Source organism: Leucoraja erinacea, chromosome 8 (assembly GCF_028641065.1).
Source record: "Leucoraja erinacea ecotype New England chromosome 8, Leri_hhj_1, whole genome shotgun sequence".
Classification (NCBI taxonomy): Eukaryota; Metazoa; Chordata; class Chondrichthyes; order Rajiformes; family Rajidae; genus Leucoraja; species Leucoraja erinaceus.
Genome location: NC_073384.1, coordinates 37,762,761 through 37,785,156, shown reverse-complemented (window position 1 = coordinate 37,785,156; position 22,396 = coordinate 37,762,761). Strand labels below are relative to the sequence as shown.

The following is a 22,396-nucleotide window of genomic DNA, read 5'->3' as shown; positions in this document are numbered from 1 at the left end:
GATCAGGTGCTGTGAGCTCTCTTGTACCTGCCTTAAGGAGCCATTTAAACATACCTGAGCACCTGTGAAGCCATGTGTCCCAAACATTATGATGCCCTGAAATGGGGGGACTAAATATAAACACAGCTGTAATTTCTACATGGTGAAACCAAAATGCATAAAAATGGCTTTTATTAAAATCTGACAATGTGCACTTTAACCACATGTGATTTTTGCTATTACAAATCTCGAATTGTGCACTACAGAGGCAAATAAATAAATGATGGTCTTTGTCCCAAACATTATGGAGGGCACTATAAATTGCATTTAGAAAACCAGTAGGGGAGTTGTCCAGCTATCTGGACCAACACCATGATTGTAATATCAGCTTAATTGACCTTCTATTATAGATATGTAGGAAGGAACTAAATGCTGGAGTAACTCAGCAGGTCTGGCAGCATCTGTGCAGAAAAAGAATAGGTGGAGTTTCAGGTCAGACCAGCTATTTTTGATGGGTGTATATGTATGGTATCTTGCTGTGGAAACCTGTTGCCATATCTATTTAAAAAACAAGTGACTACTTTCAAAATTAATTAATTGACCTAAGAATTTTCAGACAACTTAGGATGTGAAAAGACACTGTATAAATGCTAGTTTGGTCTTATCTATAATTGCAATTTTGTGAAAACTAAGGATTCCAGCATCAAAGCCTAATCATTCTATCGTGTTCAAACCAGGAATTAAATTGTAATTCGTTTCCAAAATGTATGTCACGCAACTTTGCGGCAAAAATGTATTCATACCTCTGACTGTATGACTTTAATTAGGAAGAAGATGTGATAAACAGTTTTAGATAACATGGAGAACTGCCGACAGCACTCCAGAAAGGTAAATGAAGACGATTCCATCCGCTGCTGCAATTTGCTCCAGAAGAGTGTCAGCTCCCTGAAAACAAAACAAAAGTCATTAATAACTTTGTGCACTAGGGTGGGGCACAAGGAACAATATGGTCAACACATTAATTAAAAAATAAAAGGCAGAGTGCAGAGTTGCTACTTAGATTGGATTAATTTGCTTGCAGAAGCCAAAATGTTAAAATGTCATTTCAAAATTTGTGGGCAACATCAAATTTGGGCTAATGATGTGGAAGGATGCAACAATTTACAAGAAGCCACGATAAACTTAAAAAAAAGATGATGCACATTATAATTTAAATAGATGTGGAAGTGGTCTATTTGAAGAATAATGAAAGTGGCATATGGTTTGCATATTGAGTCTAAATGGAGCAACAAGGTCCATGAATTTGGAGCTCCAATCACCAAAAGTAAAATTTTATTGAGAACTAGCCCAAGTGGGATCTGTTGGGCCCCATTCCCCCAACGCAATAATCCACCACTCACCCGGGGGCGGCATCTGAGGAAAGTTCTAGAATTTATTTTTTGTAAAATGGTGTGGGGCGGTGTTTGCACTGGTGGAATGAAATCAATCTCAATGAAAAATTCTTTAAATAAGGTAAACACAATAGTGTTTATGAACACTATTCAATGAACATGGAAAAATCTTAAATTGATTTTTTGTCATAATAAAACCAAACCTTAAAATAAGCTAAACACAAAGTTAGGTGTCAATGAACAGGGAATAATTGGATCAAAAAGTATATTTTATATCCGAATAAAATCTATGTAAATAAAAATTGCGGTCTTTTTTTAAAATAGCATTTTTTTAAAATAAGCAAAACACAATGTTGTCAATGAACCTAATCACACTGTTAGTCGTCAATGAACCTAATCACACTTAGTCGTCAATGAAAACAAAAGGATTCGAATAAAATCAATGTTAATAAAAAGCGGTCTTTTTTTAAAAATGCAACTATAAATAAAATCTGTCTTTTTTCTTTAAATGTTATATACAATGATAGCAGTTAATGAAGACTGAAAAATAATGAAATCAATCACAATGAAAATTGCATTTAAAAAAAAAATGAATCTTATCTTTAAAGAATTAGCAGTTTATCTACTGGACCAGTAAAGAAAGAGCTGGGGACAAGCGGCGTCGGAGGAAAGTTCTGGAATTTTTTTTGTAAAACGTTTTGGGGCGGCATCGGCGCTCCACGGACTCTCTCTCTCTCTCTCTCTCTCTCTCTCTCTCTCTCTCTCTCTCTTTTAAAGTTAAAGATGTCAATAATACCAGAGACAGGAGCCCCCTCGGAGCCAACCACCCCCATCAACCCCACAAGGGAAATGTGTGTTGGATGGAGGACTGTTGAGATCCCATTGTGACATCATAGCTTCAACTGCCAGCAACTGCCAGCATGTGGAATGTTCACGGCAGCGTATGTAAATGAAATCCCATTGTGATTGGAGGACTATGAGATGCCATTGTGACATCATCATTAGAAGCTGCTAGAAAACTCACAGCAGAGTGACAGTTATTCTTCTCAAACTGGGCTTTAAGAAACTTGTAAATGTCAATGACTTGTGAAATACAACATCAAATCTGAAGGAAAGTTGACAGGGCCGAACGGCCTGTTTCGAAGTTGTATAACTCTATGACTGTATCTGGTGAGTGGTTTTAAAAGGCTGACAGAAGGATGACGTGGAGGTCTTTGGAGAGGCTCTGGCAGATAAAATGTTTAAATGGTGTCAGGGGTTAGGGGGAGAAGGCTGGAGAATGAGGTTGAAAGAGAAAAATAGATCAGCTATGACTGAATGGTGGAGTAGCCGATGTGCCAAAAGGCCTAATTCTGCTCCTATAACTTACAAAGTTATGAATATGAGAATCTAAAATTAGAAGTCATAAGTCCAAGACAATTATTAAACCCAATTAAAGGGGTGACAATTTCTTTTCCAGTGGATAGAATGGGGTATTTGCTATCATAAAGAATGGCTGAAGGAATTCAGAAAAGAGTGGTTTTGATGGAACAAGAAAGGGGTAAATACCAGAGGTACAGATAATTTAATGTGACATAAGGAGGCATTTTTGAGCAGCAATTTGTTAACTTGGAATGCACAGTCTGCAAGGGTCTGTAAGAAAACACAGTCTGTAAGAAAACATTTAATCGGGACTTTTAAAAGAAAACAGGATAGATTATTGAAATAATTTTTTTTTTAAGGAGATAGTGGGAAAAACTGGAAATTAATAGTATAGTTCTACCAAAGATCTAGAGAAAACACAATTACTAGATTGTAGATTAAGTTGTATTTAAGTAGACACTTGCTAAGCACATGACGCAGAACGAATGGAAGGATGAGCTGATATTCTCTGTTCTCTCTACACATGCTTGCTTTCTCAGCTTCCCAATTCTGATGACGGGTCAACAATGTGAAACGGGAATTGTTTTTCTGCAGAGCAGAAAAATCAATGGTGAGAATAGCGACTGACCAAGCACAGTATAGATCTCCTTCCTGAAGCTGCCGTGTGAGGAAGGCTGTGCATAAGATGAGGGCTAAATTCTCCTCCCCATCTGACTCCAGATTACAAATCATCTCCAGTGCATCCTTGCAGTCAACAGCAGAGATCTTTAAAGGAAAAAAAACCAAAAAAACATGGGTTCAAATTAGAATATATTTTCTACAATAGCCAATTCAGCAATAGAACAAACAATCAAAATGTTGGAATATTAAAAAATTATAACATGTATTTGCTTCATATTGTGTGGATGGCCATTAATGACATGCATTTACCAGCATCCATTTGTGCTCAACGTCTACTAAAAATGACGAGAGAGCACTGAGCAGGAGCTGATTAGAGTTCAGGACTCAGTTTCAAAATCTTTTTTGACAGATTGAGGTGGCCACGTTAGCACCAATGATACCATGTGTAAAGAAAAGGGGAGGTGCTAACACTACTGTGTATAACACTAGAAATGTTGAACATGGCACTCAGTATAATTTTGCACATTTTTATTTAGCATGTATTTTGTAATCTGAATAAAGTATACAGAGGCTTGTTAGTGCCTAGAATGTGCCGCCAGGGCTGGTGGTGGAGATAGGCACGTTAATAAGCAGGGAATGGGGGCAGGGGGGAGAGATATGGATTAAGTGCAACAGATAAGAGTTGGTCTTGGCATCACGTTTGACACAGACATTGTGGGCTAAAGGGGCAATTTCCATGTCGTACTGTTCTATGATGAGCATTTTTGGAGCCAATGCCTCAATAGAAAAAATACTGGGGATTATTTTAATTCCATTTCCTGCTGTCATCCAGAGCTACAAACACTTATCAACATTTCTCTACCCTTCAATGTTTTCTTATTTTAAGGGTATGATGGTGGCACAGTAATCCAGGGACATGGATTAAAATCCAGAAACTCGAATTCAACCCCTACCATGGCTGCCGTAAAATTTTAATTCAGTTAATTACACAACTGAATTAACAAAAGGTTCTTGAAGCTTACAGAAAACAGCTCTAGCAATGCTCAGACTGTGGTGTCCTCAACATCGGGAAGATTAAAGCGATCAGCTTTGGTGAGCACCTCTGTTCAGTCTTCAGGTCTGGCCCTGAGATCCTAAGAGCTTGTCATTTTAATTATCTCACTCTTATCTGAAACATCCACTGAGTTTTCCCAACAGGTGCTGCCTAAGCTTCTGGGCATTTCCAGCATTTTGTGGTTTCATTTCAGATTTCCTGTATCAGATTCAGATTTCCTGTTATTTTGGCTTTGCAATAAATTTGTTTTCCCTTTAAACTTTTGTGAACGTTGCAATCTCACCCATCAACATTTATCTTGAAGGAAAAACCAAGAGGTGAACATCAATGTGATCTAGCATTCTGACCATGTATCTGGGAATCCATTGCTCCATCTACATTTACTGTGATACAGCTGATGTTGTTTTATTTTTTAATATTTAAGCATTTTAAAGGCAAGGACAACAAATAAATACATTTTATTAATAGCCTTAGAGTTAAATGTTAATTGATTGCAGATATATATCAAAAAACTGTTTGAAAATGGTATTGCTGAATGCGAAGGACTCAGAAAGAATACACATGTATGCCATTGTAGTCATTTGATTTTTTTTCTTCAGGGAACTGGCTCTAAGAAAAAACAAGGAGGATATCAGTAACTTAGTCATGCTTACCTCATCCATCAAGATTTCACTCGATGATGAAGTACAAAGACAGGTTAGGTAGGTCTGTTTAAAAATGCTCTTTGTCCCAATTTCTGGATGTTCTGCACAAACTTTTGCCAACTTCGTAGCCTGATCAAATCTCTTTCCTTTAATGAGGTGTCGGATTCGCATTTCAAGAAGGGCTGGACCCTCCTGCGTCAGAAATTCATTCACTGCAAAGATCACAATATACATCAACATCCACAATGTTTGCTGCTATCAAAGAATTCTATAATTTACAGGTTTTTGTAGTCTACTGTCAACTTGTGTCGCCTAGCTCCACCCACTGCACTTGAAGCACTCACTGCATTCTCCATTGCACAGCAGGTGCAGAGACCCAGGCGTTTACATAAAACATCAGAAGGTGGGATCAGGTACAACATCAACCAGCTGCAGAAATCAATCTGAACCCAGAAAGGTTTTACATTCAGTAAATAGTTAGATAGGGCAGTCTGCCGAAGGAATGGTGGTCATGGTGTCAGATGAATTCTTGACTTTCCTCAAATTGTATCATTCAATCTTGTGCTTCACACGGGCAAGTGGACATAATTTTGTGGTTTAGTGGCAATTTGGAAAGATGTCAGTTTTGACAATGCAGCCCTTTCCAAAGTATTGCATGGCAGATAAAGCAGAGATTAAAGTATTACATAGACTTTGCAAGATGAAGAGCACATGTTTACGGGAATCCTCAACCAGTCTTGATGACATACAGCACAGAAATAGGTCCTGTGGCCTAACTTGTCCACACCTGAATGAGAAAGAGGGGTTGCACCTAAACCCTTAAACTGGAGGCAACCAACATCTTGCAGGGATGAAATCATCTCCCTTACATGTGTCCCCTTACAGGTTCCTCATGGTGTGCTGGCCTGGAAGGTTGGATCATATGGGATCTAGGTTAACCAAGCCAATTGGATACAACATTGGATTAGTGGAGGGTGTCAGAGGGTGACGGTGGAGAGTTGTTACTTAGATTGGAGGCCTGCGACCAGTAGTGTGCAACAGGGATCAGTGCTGGGTCCACTGATGTTTCTCATTGATATTAATGATTTGGATGACAATGCTGTAAACATGGGTGGTAAGTTTCAAAATTGACGATGCAGTGGACAGTGAAGAAGATATCTAAGATTGCCAAAGGATCGAGATGAAGTGTGGATGTGGGCCAAGAAACAGTAGATGGATCTTATCTATGACAAGTGCGAGGTATTGCATTTTGGAAAGCTAAACTAGGGCAGGACTTACATTGTAAATATGGTAACCTTCATTGGTCAGGGCTTTGAGTGCAGGCATTGGATGTCATGTTATTACTGTACATGTCATTGGTGAGAGGGAGTGGGGCATAGAATGACAGTGCAGCAGATTGCAAGATAGAATCTGATGAAGAAAATAGGATAAGCATACCCAGTCTAAAGAACAGAGACAGGTGGAGAAATGAGAGAGGGCTGGTAGATTTAACTGCATTTACTTTAATGCACAAAGCCTCACAGGTAAAACGGATGAGCTGCATGCCTGGATCCGCACATGGGGATATGGTATTATTGCAACCAAAGAGAAAAAACATCCTGTTTTCTTGCTCAGGGTTTGGCAACATGGTGCTGTAGACAAGATTTACACTGGACAGAGGCATTATTAGAGAAAATATCTCACCTCTTGAGAATTTAAAGTTCTGCTCATCTGAGATCAGTAATAAACTAATCTCTCTAGGTTGCTGCAATACTAATTTCTTACCAAATGGTGGCGTGATTACCTTTTTCAAACATATATTGAAATATCAAATGCTGTTTGTGAATTTATTCACTATGTGGTGCTGCATACAACTTCACATTCCAGCCTGAAATCACATGACAGGAATAACCACTTGCAGAATAAATCAGTGAGCCTTTTAGTTCCATAGTGCAAAGCAACCACATTACTAATTGCCTGAAACGTTCTGGATTAACTCAATGGGTCAGGAATCATCTCTGAAGTAAGATGGATATTGTTTTGTAATTGCTCAGATTGATGTGGGAGCGTCAGCATTAGTAACATCGCCCTTATCCAGAAAGAATGATGGGATATGTTTCATTTGGCTCATTTCAAAATATCGAAGAATGATTTTGATATATGATTTTTCCCCAATTTTCCTAGTTATACTTAGTCTTGTTAAAATATACAAAATGTTTCATTTAATTTTGCTTTAACCCTTAATGTAAACCTCAAAGAGGCAAATACACTGTCTCCACCATTCAAAATCTGGCTCAAAACATCGCCTATCCACTCTCTCCTCAGATGCTGCCTGACCTGCCGAGTTCTCCCAAAACGTTGTCTTTTGTTTAGTTTAGTTTAGAGATACAGTGCGAAAACAGGCCCTTAGGCCCACCGAGTCTGCACCGACCAGCGATCCCCGCACATTAATACTATTCTGGGCTCATGTTGTAGACCTTCCCGTGGTGAGCCCTGTCATCTGACCTCAGTCAGGGTAATGACAACAAACAGAGACAGCAGCAGTGCCGCAGCTTAGCGTCAACCCTGGAGCATGTGCCCTTTTTAGGGTGGGCACCGACAGATGTCGAAACGGATGGCATTACCCTGCTGCAGACTTCTGCTGCCTCAAACGCAAGAAGAACACTATCCTACACGCACTAAGGACAATTTACACTTATACCAAGCCAATTAACCTACAAACTGGTACCTCTTTGGAGAGTGGGAGGAAACAGAAGATCCCGTACAAACTCCGTACTGACAGTCAGGATCAAACCCAGGTTGCTGGCGCTGCAAGCGCTGTAAGGCAGCAACTCTATCGCTGGGCCACTGTGCCGCCCGTTTTGCTCCATATATAGCTGTTTTACTTCAGCTTTTTTCTAACGCTTTACAGAAATATTGGTTGATAAAAAATACATCTATTGATGCTCCTGAACACATCATCAGTGATGTAATCTGGGGTCATTGGGTGTTTCGGGGCTTTCAACATCAGACACCCTCACCCAGGCGACCCAGCCGTGGTTGATCAGACCACGACTTGTGTTCAGGTGGCATTTGCTCCTCCCCATGGACCTCCTCTCCTGATCCAGAGCCAACTCGAGGCCTTCTCCGCTGCCTCTGTGGTGTTCTTGATGGCTCTTCTCCTCTCCATTCCGTTGATGCCCAGCGCACTCAAGGCTTTGTAGAGCAATTGGCCTGCAATACCTCTGCAACTAATCTCGATGGGCATACACCTTGCCTTCCAGCACTGCTTACAGCAGTCTAAGTTTATGTCATTGGAAAAACACTGTTTTGGGCTTTTTTTTTCATTGTGTTGCCAGCAATAGCTGAACAAATACATTCAGGGATCTCCTTCCCTATCCTGCTAATGATGGAGCTTTCATTATCAAACAATCCACCAAATGGCTGATTCTGGACAAGTGCGATTTGAGATTTGAGTTGAGATGCTGCAGTAAATTATATCATAAATATATTTAAAAGTGCCTTGAAAGAGGAATGTTAAAATAAATAGCGAATAAGCAGGTGAATGTAATGAGATCAGGATGTACGAAACTATACTGCCACAGACTTGTTCTCTCAAAATTCCATCATTCTAGTTTCCTGTAGTATTATGTTTATATAATTAAGATACAATTTCTGAAGATTACCACCATCTTGAAATGGTGCAAATGTAATACAACTGCAATGCGGCATTTATTATATCAATGTTACACCCAACTGACAGTTTTTGGTACTGAATGACATGTGCCAGTTTGTAATGGGTTCTTACAAGTGGATACTCTATCCATCACAGTCTCTCCCCGCTGCTTGCTGACTTTTCTAAGGTCACGAATACCAACATACAGGGAGGTTTCCACTTAACAGTAACAAAGCAGATCCAACCATGATATACAGTGCCCTCCATAATGTTTGTACCCATCATTTATTTATTTGCCTCAGTATTTCACAATTTGAGATTTGTAATAGAAAAAAAATCACATGTGGTTAACATAGAAAAATAGAAAATAGGTGCAGGAGGAGGCCATTTGGCCCTTCGAGCCAGCACCACCATTCATTGTGATCTTAGAAATTAGGTGCAGGAGTAGGCCATTCGGCCCTTCGAGCCTGCACCGCCATTCAATATGATCATGGCTGATCATCCAACACAGTATCCCGTACCTGCCTTCTCTCCATACCCTCTGATCCCCTTAGCCACAAGGGCCACATCTAACTCCCTCTTAAATATAGCCAATGAACTGGCCTCAACTACCCTCTGTGGCAGAGAGTTCCAGAGATTCACCACTCTCTGTGTGAAAAAAGTTTTTCTCATCTCGGTTTTAAAGGATTTCCCCCTAATCCTTAAGCTGTGACCCCCTGTCCTGGACTTCCCCAACATCGGGAACAATCTTCCTGCATCTAGCCTGTCCAACCCCTTAAGAATTTTGTAAGTTTCTATAAGATCCCCTCTCAATCTCCTAAATTCTAGAGAGTATAAACCAAGTCTATCCAGTCTTTCTTCATAAGACATTCCTGACATCCCAGGAATCAGTCTGGTGAACCTTCTCTGCACTCCCTCTATGGCAATAATGTTCTTTCTCAGATTTGGAGACCAAAACTGTACGCAATACTCCAGGTGTGGTCTCACCAAGACCCTGTACAACTGCAGTAGAATCTCCCTGCTCCTATACTCAAATCCTTTTGCTATGAAAGCTAACATACCATTCGCTTTCTTCACTGCCTGCTGCACCTGCATGGCTACTTTCAATGACTGGTGTACCATGACACCCAGGTCTCGCTGCATCTCCCCTTTTCCTAATCGGCCACCATTTAGATAATAGTCTGCTTTCCTGTTTTTGCCACCAAAATGGATAACCTCACATTTATCCACATTATACTGCATCTGCCAAACATTTGCCCACTCACCCAGCCTATCCAAGTCACCTTGCAGTTTCCTAGCATCCTCCTCACAGCTAACACTGCCCCCCAGCTTAGTGTCATCCGCAAACTTGGAGATATTGCCTTCAATTCCCTCATCCAGATCATTAATATATATTGTAAACAGCTGGGGTTCCAGCACTGAACCTTGCGGTACCCCACTAGTCACTGCCCGCCATTGTGAAAAGGACCCGTTTACTCCTACTCTTTGCTTCCTGTTTGCCAGCCAGTTCTCTATCCACATCAATACTGAACCCCCAATGCCGTGTGCTTTAAGTTTGTATACTAATCTCTTATGTGGGACCTTGTCAAAAGCCTTCTGGAAGTCCAGATACACCACATCCACTGGTTCTCCCCTATCCACGCTACTAGTTACATCCTCGAAAAATTCTATAAGATTCGTCAGACATGATTTACCTTTCGTAAATCCATGCTGACTTTGTCGAATGATTTCACCACTTTCCAAATGTGCTGCTATCCCATCTTTAATAACTGACTCTAGCAGTTTCCCCACTACCGATGTTAGACTAACTGGTCTGTAATTCCCCGTTTTCTCTCTCCCTCCCTTCTTAAAAAGTGGGGTTACGTTTGCTACCCGCCAATCCTCAGAACTACTCCAGAATCTAAAGAGTTTTGAAAGATTATTACTAATGCATTCACTATTTCTGGAGCTACTTCCTTAAGTACTCTGGGATGCAGCCTATCTGGCCCTGGGGATTTATCGGCCTTTAATCCATTCAATTTACCCAACACCACTTCCCGACTAACCTGGATTTCACTCAATTCCTCCAACTCCTTTGACCCGCAGTCCCCTGCTATTTCCGGCAGATTATTTATGTCTTCCTTAGTGAAGACGGAACCAAAGTAGTTATTCAATTGGTCCGCCATATCCTTGTTCCCCATGATCAACTCACCTGTTTCTGACTGCAAGGGACCTACATTTGTTTTAACTAATCTCTTTCTTTTCACATATCTATAAAAACTTTTGCAGTCAGTTTTCATGTTCCCTGCCAGTTTTCTTTCATAATCTATTTTTCCTTTCCTAATTAAGCCCTTTGTCCTCCTCTGCTGGTTTCTGAATTTCTCCCAGTCCTCTGGTATGCTGCTTTTTCTGGCTAATTTGTACGCATCATCCTTCGCTTTGATGCTATCCCTGATTTCCCTTGTTTTCCACGGATGCACTACCTTCCCTGATTTATTCTTTTGCCAAACTGGGATGAACAATTTTTGTAGTTCATCCATGCAGTTTTAAATGTCTTCCATTGCATATCCACCGTCAACCCTTTTAGAATTAATTGCCAGTCAATCTTGGCCAATTCACGTCTCATACCCTCAAAGTTACCTTTCTTTAAGTTCAGAACCATTATTTCTGAATTAACAATGTCACTCTCCATCCTAATGAAGAACTCAACCATATTATGGTCACTCTTGCCCAAGGGGGCACGTACAACAAGACTGCTAACTAACCCTTCCTCATTACTCAATACCCAGTCTAAAATAGCCTGCTCTCTCGTTGGTTCCTCTACATGTTGATTTAGATAACTATCCAGCATATATTCCAAGATATCCTCTTCCTCAGCACCCCGGCCAATTTGATTCACCCAATCTATATGTAGATTGAAGTCACCCATTATAACTGTTTTGCCTTTGTCGCACGCATTTCTAATTTCCTGTTTGATACCATCTCCAACTTCTCTACTACTGTTAGGTGGCCTGTACACAACACCCACCAGCGTTTTCTGCCCCTTAGTGTTTCGCAGCTCTATCCATATCGATTCCACATCCTCCAAACTAATGTCCTTCCTTTCCATTGCGTTAATCTCCTCTCTAACCAGCAACGCTACCCCACCTCCTTTTCCTTTCTCTCTATCCCTCCTGAATATTGAATATCCCTGGATGTTCAGCTCCCAGCCTTGGTCACCCTGGAGCCATGTCTCCTTGATCCCAACTATATCATAATCATTAATGGCTATCTGCACGTTCAACTCATCCACCTTATTACGAATACTCCTTGCATTGAGACACAAAGCCTTCAGGCTTATTTTTACAACGCTCTTACCCCTTATACAATTATGTTGAAAAGTGGCCCTTTTTGATTTTTGCCCTGGTTTTGTCTGCCTGCCACTTTTACTTTTACATGGCAGATCGTCCCCAATCAATAACCCGTGCCGGCACTTTTCCCCATATCCCTTGATTCCACTAGCCCCTAGAGCTCTACCTAACTTTCTCTTAAGTCCATCCAGTGATTTGGCCTCCACTGCCCTCTGTGGCAGGGAATTCCACAAATTCACAACTCTCTGGGTGAAAACGTTTTTTCTCACCTCAGTCTTAAATGGCCTCCCCTTTATTCTAAGACTGTGGCCCCTGGTTCTGGACTCGCCCAACATTGGGAACATTTTCCCTGCATCTAGCTTGTCCAGTCCTTTTATAATTTTATATGTTTCTATAAGATCACCCCCTCATCCTTCTAAACTCCAGTGAATACAACCCTAGTCTTTTCAATCTTTCCACATATGACAGTCCCACCATCCCAGGGATCAATCTCGTGAACCTACGCTGTACTGCATCAATCACAAGGATGTCCTTCCTCAAATTAGGAGACCAAAACATTACTCCAGATGTGGTCTTACCAGAGCCCTATACAACTGCAGAAGAACCTCTTTACTCCTATACTGAAATCCTCTTGTTATGAAGGCCAACATTCCATTAGTTTTCATCACTGACTGCTGTACCTGCACGCCAACTTTCAGTGACCGGTGTACAAGGACACCCAGGTTTTGCTGCACCTCCCCGTTACCTAACCTAACCCCATTGAGATAATAGTCTGCCCCCTTGTTTTTGTCGCCAAAGTGGATAACCTCACATTTATCTATATTATACTGCATCTGCCACGCATCTGCCCACTCATTCAACCTGTCCAGGTCACCCTGTAAACTCCTAACATCCTCTTCACAATTCACATTGTCACCCAGCTTTGTGTCATCCGCAAACTTGCTAGTGTTGCTCCTAATTCCCTCTTCCAAATCGTTAATATATATGGTAAGCAGTTGCGGCCCCAACACCGAGCCTTGTGGCACTCCACTCGCCACTGCCTGCCATATTGAAAAGGACCCGTTCATTCCTACTCATTGCTTCCTGTCTGCCAACCAATTTTCTATCCATGTCAACACCCAACCTCCAATACCATGTGCTCTAATTTTTGTCACCAGTCTCCCGTGCGGGACCTCATCAAAGGGTTTCTGAAAGTCTAGATGCACTACATCCATTTTACTTCCTCAGAAAATTCCAGAAGATTAGTCAAGCATGATTTCCCTTTCATAAATCCATGTTGACTTGGACTAATGCTTTTACTGCTATCCAAATGACCTCTTTAATAATTGACTCCAGCATCTTTCCCACCACCGAAGTCAGGCTAACTGGACTGAAACTCCCCGTTTTCTCTCTCGCTCCTTTCTTGAAAAGTGGGATAACATTAGCTATCCTCCAATCCACAGGAACTGATCCTGAATCTATTGAACATTGGAAAATGATCACCAATGCGTCCACTATTTTTAGAGCCACCTCCCTGAGGACCCTGGGATGCAGACTATCAGGCCCAGGGGATTTATCATCCTTCAGTCCCATTAGCCTACCCAATACTATTTTTCGCCTAATGAAAGTTTCTTTCAGTTCCTCTAACCCATTAGATCCTCTGTCCTCCAGTACATCTGGGAGATTGTTTGTGTCTTCCTTAGTGAAGACAGATCCAAAGTACCTGTTCAACCCCTCTGCCATTTCCTTGTTACCCATAATGATTTCACCCATGTCTGCCTTTAAGGGACACACATTTGACTTTGCTATTCTTTTCCCCTTAACATATCTAAAGAAGCTTTTACTGTCCTTTTTTATAATCCTGCCCAGCTTCCCCTCATACTTCACCTTTTCAGCCCGTATTGCCCGTTTTGTTTCCTTCTGTTGTCCTATGAAAGTTTCCCAATCCTCTGGCTTCCGGCTACTCATTGCTGTGTTATACGTCTTTTCTTTTAGTTTTATTCTATCCCTAACTTCTCTTGTCAGCCATCTTACTCCCCTTAGAATCTCTCTTCCTTTTTGGAATGAAATGATCCTGCGCCTTCCAGATTATGCCCAGAAATTCCTGCCATTGCTGTTCTACCGTCATTCCTGCTAGGATCCCTTTCCAGTCTACCTTGGCCAGCTCCTCTCTCATGCCTTCATAGTCCCCTTTGTTCAACTGCATCACCTCCACTTCCATTTTACCTTCTCCTCCTCAAATTTCTTATTAAAACTAATCCATTAATCAACAACAACTAATCATACTAATCAACTAATCATAAAACTAATCAAAACTAATTAAACTGCACATTGTTAGATATTAATAAAGGCCGTTTTTATACATTTTGGTATCACTTTGTAGAAATTACAGCAGTGTTTATACATAGTACCCCCATTTCAAGGCACCATCATGTTTGGGACACAGCAATGTCATGTAAATGAAAGTAGTCATGTTTAGTATTTTGTTGCATATCCTTTGCATGCAACGACTGCTTGAAGTCTGCGATTCATGGGCATCACCAGTTGCTGGGTGTCTTCTCTGGTGATGCTCTGCCAGGCCTGTAATACAGCCATCTTTAGCTTATGCTTGTTTTGGGGGGTAGTCCCCTTCAGTTTTCTCTTCAGCATATAAAAGGCATGCTCAATTGGGTTCAGATCGGTTACTGTTAGCCCCAAATTTGTTATTACATATTTTACACTTGGTATGTCATCGAGTCATACAACACAAAAATAGACCCTTTGGCCCAACACATCCATGCCAACCAAGATGTTCAACTACACTTTTCAGTCTGAAGAAGGGTTTCGGCCCGAAACGTTGCCTATTTCCTTCGCTCCATAGATGCTGCTGCACCCGCTGAGTTTCTCCAGCTTTTTTGTGTAACCTACACTTTTCAAACACCATTTGCCAGTGTTTGATCCATATCCCTCTAAATTGTTCATATCCGTGTACCTGTCCAAATGCCTCTTCAACGTTGCAATTGTAACTGCTTCTTTTGGCAGCTCATTCCACATGCCCACCATTCTCTGTGTGAAAAGCCTTCCTTTCAGGTACCTTTTAGATCTTTCTCCTCTCACGTTAAACAGATGCACTCAAGTTTAAGACTATCCTGCCCTGGGAAAAATACAGTGACCATTCACCTTGCAATGCCACATATTTTATAAAGCTCTATAGGATAACTCTTCAGATTTCTGCATTTCAAGTAAAACAGCCACAGGCTATCCAGCATTTATCAAGCCCTCCAGTCCCAGTAACACCTTAGCAAATCTTCACTACACCCTTTCCAACTGAATGGAATCATCCAGTAGTTGGCAACCAGAACTGCAGAGTACTCTAAAGGGCCTATCCCATTTAGGCTATTTTTTAGGCAGCTACAGGCGACTAGGCTGTCGCCACATGATCACCGGGGTGTCACCTGTATGGTCGTGAATAGTCTCCTCAGTCGCCCAAAGAGTCGTAGTGTCTTTCTGGTCGCCGCTGCATTTTCAACATGTGCAAAAACTTTTGCCGACAGTCGGCGACGGTGGGTTGACGCCAATAAGCATAGCTTGACTTCTCCTGACGTAGGTGCTGTCATAGGTTGTCGACAATGACATAAGTTGACTTCGGTTGTCGCCTGTGTAGTCGTAGGTTGTCGTAGTTGTGGTCGTAGATGGACGTCCTAAAGGACCACCGGTTGTCGGTAGCTTGACGTCGACTAGGTGGTAGGTTGTTGTAGCTTGTCATAGACATTGTCATAGGCATTGTTGTAGACATTGTCGTAGAGGGGTCCAGTCGCCGGTTTTTCGGTGACCTGCTACGACTATGATAATCGCCGGCAGTCGCGTAAAAAAAATCGCTTAAGTGAGGTCTCATCAACAACTTGCAGCATTATAACATACTGTCTCAACTCTTGTTCTCAATGCCTTGAACTATGAAGACAAGCGAGCCAAACATCTTCTTCACCACCCTGCCTACCTTTAGAGACTTTAGAGATATACAGCGCAGAAACAGGTCCTTCGTCCCACCGAGACTATGCCGACCAATGATCCCTGCACACTACCACAAGCCTACGCACCAAGGACAATTTACAATTTTACCAAAGCCAATTAATCTACAAACCTGCACGTCTTTGGAGTGTGGGAGGAAATCGGAGCAACCGGAGAAAACCCATGCGGTCACAGGGAGAACATACAAACTCCATACAGACAGCACCCATAATCTAGATCGAACCCGGGTCTCTGGCGCTGTAAGGCAGCAACTATCACTACGTCACTGTGCTGCCCTACCTGGGACACCGCTTTCATAGAACGATATACTTGTACTCCTAAGTCTATTGTACCCTATTCTACAAAACTCTCCAGGCCCTACTATATTATTGTGCAAGTCCTGCCCTGCTTTAACTTTCCAAAATGCAACACCTCACACTTGTCAGAGTTAAATTGTCAGCATTTGAATAGACAAGTCTAGGCTGGTCATGACAAGTGCACCTAAATGCCACGGAGATGGGCTGTGTTACAAAAGTGTCTTTGATCGAATTCTCTGATCAAGTTGCAACTTCCGATATTTTTCTTTTCTAAATGAAGCTATAAAATCAAAACAAATTTTGCTTAACGGATCTCCGAAACTTTGTTATTGTACCTCCAGAGTGTAGCCTTTGGTGGGGATGCAGGCATTGGTGAACAGCAACAGATGGGTATTTATTGTGCTGCACTTGAAAGACTTCAAGTTTTTTTTACACAAGCAGTGGGGTTATTTATGTATTGAATATTTTGTTTATAATATATTATCTATGGGTATTGTGTTACAAGTTGCTGCAAGAATTTAGTTGTTCTGAGGTTAGTACATATGACTATAATATATTCTTGACTCTTAAATTAGTTACTTCTTTTAATTTAGAATACTAAGGTAATTAAGTGTCAACCACGGCAGCAAAACTCAGCCCTCTGGTTTGTTCTTCCTGCTCTGCGTGGGATATTTGGGAGAATTCCAGTATCCCCGTTGACCAAGTGTGTCTAGCTGCAACTTCTGACTGGAGTTGCAGGTGGATTTAACATAAAATATCTACGATGCTGAAGACATTGTGGACTGCAGTTTAGCCAGCCGGCCACCCCACAGTTATCAGTTATTCGTTGCATGGGCAGGAAATTGTTGGGTGACCACCAGGCAGAGCCAGGTAATTACAGGACAGTAAATCTAACATCAGTTACAGAAAAAAATCCAAGGGACGGGATTAATCAACATTTGGAAAGGCAGGTGCTGCTCAAGGATAGTCAGCGTGGCTTTGATGTACGGTAATCCTGCCTGACTAATTTGATTGCTTTTTTGAAAAAGTAGCAAAATATATTGGAGCAGATTGCAGTTGATGTACTCTCCATAGACTTCAGTAAAGCCTTTGAGAAGGTCTTACAATGAAGACTGATCCAAAAGGAGAGAGCCCATAGAATCGAATGTAAATTGGATCCAAAGTTACCTTGGAAATAATAGACAGAGGGTGATGATGGAGGGTTACTTAACGTTGAAAATTAAGGTAAGAGGCATGATTAATAAGTCTGCAGAGAACATAAATTGGTAGTGTTGTTGATACCGAGGAAAATGGATCCTGAACAGCTGGGCGGAGTAATGGCAGATGGAATTTAATGTTGATCAGTACTTGATACATTTTGCGAGATCTACTAAGGGCAGTATATTAAGGCTATTAAGCAAATACCATGAACGGTAGGGCCCAATGGAGAATTGAGGAACAAAGGTGCCTTGGTTTACATGTCCATAAATTCCTAAAAATGGCAGCACAAGCAGAGAATTTGGTGAAGGCAGCATCAGGATTTCAGCCTTCACTACCTGGGGCACAGGCTATAAGAGTATGGAAATCATGGTACAACTATAACATTTTCAATAGGCCACACTTTGGAATATTGTCAGTAGTTCTGGTTGCCTTAATGTAGGAAGGATGAGATTGCATTAAAGTGCAAACGAGCTTTACCAGGATGTTGCTTGGGATGAAGCATCTTGTGAACTGAGATTGGATAGGCAGGAGCAGCAAGGATACTGAGAGGGACACTGGATAGAAGTAAATGAAATAAGCGAGTTCGGTATTCCGACTGCGCATGCCCAGGTCATAGGTCACTCGCCATAAACATTGTTGATAGCAGAGCATACAGACCTTCATTTCATCTCTATTTTCCAGCTTTGATTCTTCTAGGTAAGAAAATACTGCTTTCAAACTTTGAATGAGTTGTATGTTTGTTCCTTTGCACAAAGCTACGATGATTTTGTCGTTTTTATTGCTTTATGCTTCGGAGATCGTGCTGCTGCGTGGGGTCGGGGTCCGTGGTCGAGGTCGGGCCCAGGTCTCTGGTGCTGCGGGCGCTGTTTAGTTGGTGCTGGGACATTCCCAGTCCCCTCCCGGGTGTCCCGTCCCTGTCCGGGGACGGCCGGAGGCGTCAGCCCAGGCTTGAAGCCGGCGCGATGCGGGAGACGCTGGCTCCAGCTCCACTCTGTTCCGGCTCCCAGGGGGGCCGTTCCACAGCGGGCCAGGGACAGTTGGCTGCGCCTCTCTCCTTGACCAGTCGCTGTGGGTTTGCCCCCTCGGTGCCGGTGGGAGCCGAGCGCCAGTCATCGACGGGGATGCCCACGGGGTGCTGCGGTGGCTCGGCGGGTCAGGCAACATCTCTGGAGACGGGTCTCGACCCGAAACGTCACCCATTCCTTTTTTCCTAGGATGCTGCCTGTCCAGCTGAGTTGCTGCAGATTATAATGGAGTTATTTACTGTCAGAGCTCACGTGACATTTAAACTATGTCTGGATGAATCACCACAAGCAAAGGAGGCTGCAGACCAAGTGTTGGTAAACAGGATTAGGACAGATGGGTACCTGATAGCCACATGGACACAGTGGGCGCATGTGCCCATGTATGTGCTGTATCACTGTGTAAAAGCACTGCACTGTGCAATGGAAAATTCTACACTTTAAAAAGTGCCATTACTTGTCTACCATAGTCTGGTAGAATATGGCATAATTTCTTACATGGATTGAGCATTGTGCAATAACTGTGGTTTGCAAAGAACTTGCATAAAACTGAACAATAGCAAAGCGGATAAAACATAGATGTTCCAAGGATCAGAGATAAGAGTTTGAATCCCTCTCTTAGGAATTGAGGTATTTAAATTAATATAAATATATTGGACTTAAATGCTAGCATAATAGTGCACATGAAACCACCAGACTATCATTAAAACTTATCCTGTTCATTAGAACGGCATTTATAAAGTTGTGGGGCTTATTGGGGCACAACTGTATTCCATCTTAATTTATAACTCAAAGTTCAAAATAGTCTTCACTCTTCTAAACCATCAGATTAGTAGGGCAGGCAGAAATGAGAAACAAATGTCAGGAACAGCACCAAAAGAGGTATCAAACATTTCCAGCTAAACTCAAAGATGACTCACTTCCCTAGACTCTCACGACATTGAATGGGCACTTGAAGAGCCCTACAACAGAGAAGACCGGAGCCAAGCACTGGATAATCGGTATGTGATGACTTGATCTTGATACTGTGGGCCAAATACCTGTTTTCATGTTGTGTGAAACTGTGACTTTTGGTTTCCTAACCCAAAAAAAAGAGTATAATTGCCAAAAGGGATACAGCAAAGTTTCATGAGGTACACAAAAATGCTGGAGAAACTCAGCGGGTGCAGCAGCATCTATGGAGGGAAGGAAAAAGGCGACGTTTCGGGCCGAAACCCTTCTTCAGGCTGAGTTTCATGAGACTGTTTCAAGGGATGGTGGGTTTGCTGCAGATTAAAATGTGAATCTTAAACACACTGGACTGACGGCAGGTTACTTCTCAGATTATCACCATTGATGCCTGTACATTTTTTTTGCTATTTTCAATAAAAAAATTATTGGCAATGGAAGTCCAATAAACTGCATTACATTAGCAATCCTAAACAACCCAACATTGTCAACTATTTGTGCACTTTCAGCTTCTATGCCTCAAAGGTTTCTGGTTACAAAAGTCCTTTTAATTTGCCACTAATTGGCAACAGGAAAGTCATACTACCGCACTTATATGTGAAAAACAACTAAACTGGTAAATGGACATTTCGGGAAAGGCTGCAATAAAATTGCACCTGTGGAACTTTATTCAGGTTCCAGATCCATGCTTGGAAATATCCAATGCCAATTTAAATTATTTGACCCATATCCCAAAGCCTTTCTTATCCATATACCAGTCCAAGTATCATTTAAATTCTGTTATAGTATGTCTCAACTACCTCCTCTGGCAGCTCGTTCCAAATACCCGTCACCCACTGAGTGAAAAATTCACCCCTCAGCTTCTATTAAATCTTGCCCCTCCCATCTTAAATCTATGTCCTCTGGTTTTTGATCAGGGGGGGGGGTCAATCTTTTGACCCTGGGTAAATTATTCTATGCATTCACCCTCATAATGTTACACATCTCTCTAAGTTCAACCCTCAGCCTCTTGTGCTCCAAGGAATAAAGTTCCAGCCTGCCCAACCTCTCCCTATAGCTGACCCCCTCAAGTCCTGGCAACATCCTCCTAAATCTTCTCTGCACTTGTTTCAACTTAATGACATTCTTCCTATAGCAGGGTGTCCAAAACTGATCACATCAACCCAAATCTGGCCTCACCATCATCTTGTAACATAATGTCCCAACTTCTATACTAAATACCTTGATTCATGAAGGTCAACGCACCAAAAGCCTTCTTGACCACCATATCTACCTACTTCTTCTTCTTCTTGCGTATAGCGTGCACAGCCTAAAGTTGTAAGACAACTTGTTCTATTTGATTGTGCACGCCAGGTTGATTGCATTTGTCGAAACAGGGTGGACCACGTGAAGGTTGCAATCTTCCACCTGTGATACCACTTTCAAAATAATATACCTGCACTCCAAGATTCCTCTGCTCCACAACACTCCCCACAGCCCTCCCATTTACTATGAAGGTCCTGCCTTGGTTTGACTTCCCCAAATGCAACACCTCACACTTATCAGCATTAAACTCTATTTACCATCCCTCAGCCCTACTTGTCTAATGATCAAGATCCTGCCGTCATTTCTGATAACCATCGTCACTCTCCTCTACACCACCGTATTTACCCGTGACGTCGCTAAGATGGGCAAGATGGAGAGCCTGTAAGATGGGATATTTGCCTTCATTAGCTGGAATACAGAATACTAGAGCAGGGAGGTTATGGACTAACTTTGTAAAACATTAGTCAGGCCACAGGTGGAGTACTAATGTAATTCAACTCATCACTCTAATAGGAAGGCATGTTTACACTGGAGAGTGCAGGAGAGATTTACCAGGACATTGCCTGGGATGAAACATTTCAGTTATGAAGAGGGACAAAATAGATTGGGTTTGTGTTTCTTTGAGGAGCCTGAATAGCTTGATAGAGGTTTAAAAATTTATGAGAGTGTTACATAGGGTAGATTGGAGGAAGTTTCCAAAACTAGAGGGCATAGGCTTTGGAAAGGATCTGAGGAAGAACTCTTTCATTAAGAGGGTGGAAGGATTCTGAAACACATTGGATGACAGTGGAACATACATTCTCACAACAGGCCTCTGGAAATTGAGACACTATGACCCAAGTGCTGGTAAATTAGATTAGTATAGACAAAAACTTGATAGTCGGTGTGGACATGGTGGGCCAAAAGGGTCTGTTTCTGTGCTCTTTGACTCCTACATCGAAGAAAACTTCCCAAATCTTCTCAGGACTGAAATACTTCTTGTAAGGTTTTTCTCGTGTCCTACCTTTATCCTGTTGCAATGGCTCTTGGGAGAAAATGTTGTCAAGTACAGAGTTCTTCCAAACGCCACCCTCCTGGGCAAGTACAGCCAGCATTTGAAGTTCAGGGTTCCCATATTCTGATAGTACTTTATGAGCTGCCTGTAAAAATAAGTCACAATACTTAACTTAATTCCACAAGAAGACTGTTGAGACTTTTCAGATGAAAGGGGAAATACAAAACGCTAAAAAATTGTTTCAGCATTCAAATGTTTTCCCAAGAATGATCTATGAAATAAATGTGCCAATCACTTAAAGAAAAATTAAGGTTAATTGAGTGATGCAAAATATCACAAAAAATTTAACTCAACATAGACTTAATATATATTTAGACACACACACACAGGAAGAATGCTCACGGCCAGAAACGTCACCAATCCATGTTCCCCAGAGATGCTGCCTGTGTCCATTATATGTAAACCAGAATCTGCAGTTCCTTGTATCTACAGTGCCCTCCATAATGTTTGGGACAAAGATCCCATAATATATTTATTTGCCTATGTACTCCGCAATTTGGGATTTGTAATAGAAAAAAATCACATGTGGTTAAAGTGCAGATTGTCAGATTTTAATAAAGACCATTTTTA

The 22,396-nt window shown here is 41.7% G+C and overlaps 1 protein-coding gene across 1 annotated transcript in view; it reads right to left on the bottom strand.

Moving 5' to 3' along the window:
• The window catches only part of LOC129699571 (zinc finger protein 292-like), a 136,071-nt gene that overhangs the window by 30,165 nt on the left and 83,510 nt on the right, over window positions 1-22,396 (bottom strand). The window contains exons 4-7 of the mRNA XM_055639495.1: window positions 21,776-21,911; window positions 5,061-5,263; window positions 3,361-3,497; window positions 783-924 (exon numbers count right to left, since the gene is read on the bottom strand). Of these exons, the coding sequence (XP_055495470.1) occupies window positions 783-924; window positions 3,361-3,497; window positions 5,061-5,263; window positions 21,776-21,911 (618 nt within the window). The remainder of the gene's footprint in view (window positions 1-782; window positions 925-3,360; window positions 3,498-5,060; window positions 5,264-21,775; window positions 21,912-22,396) is intronic.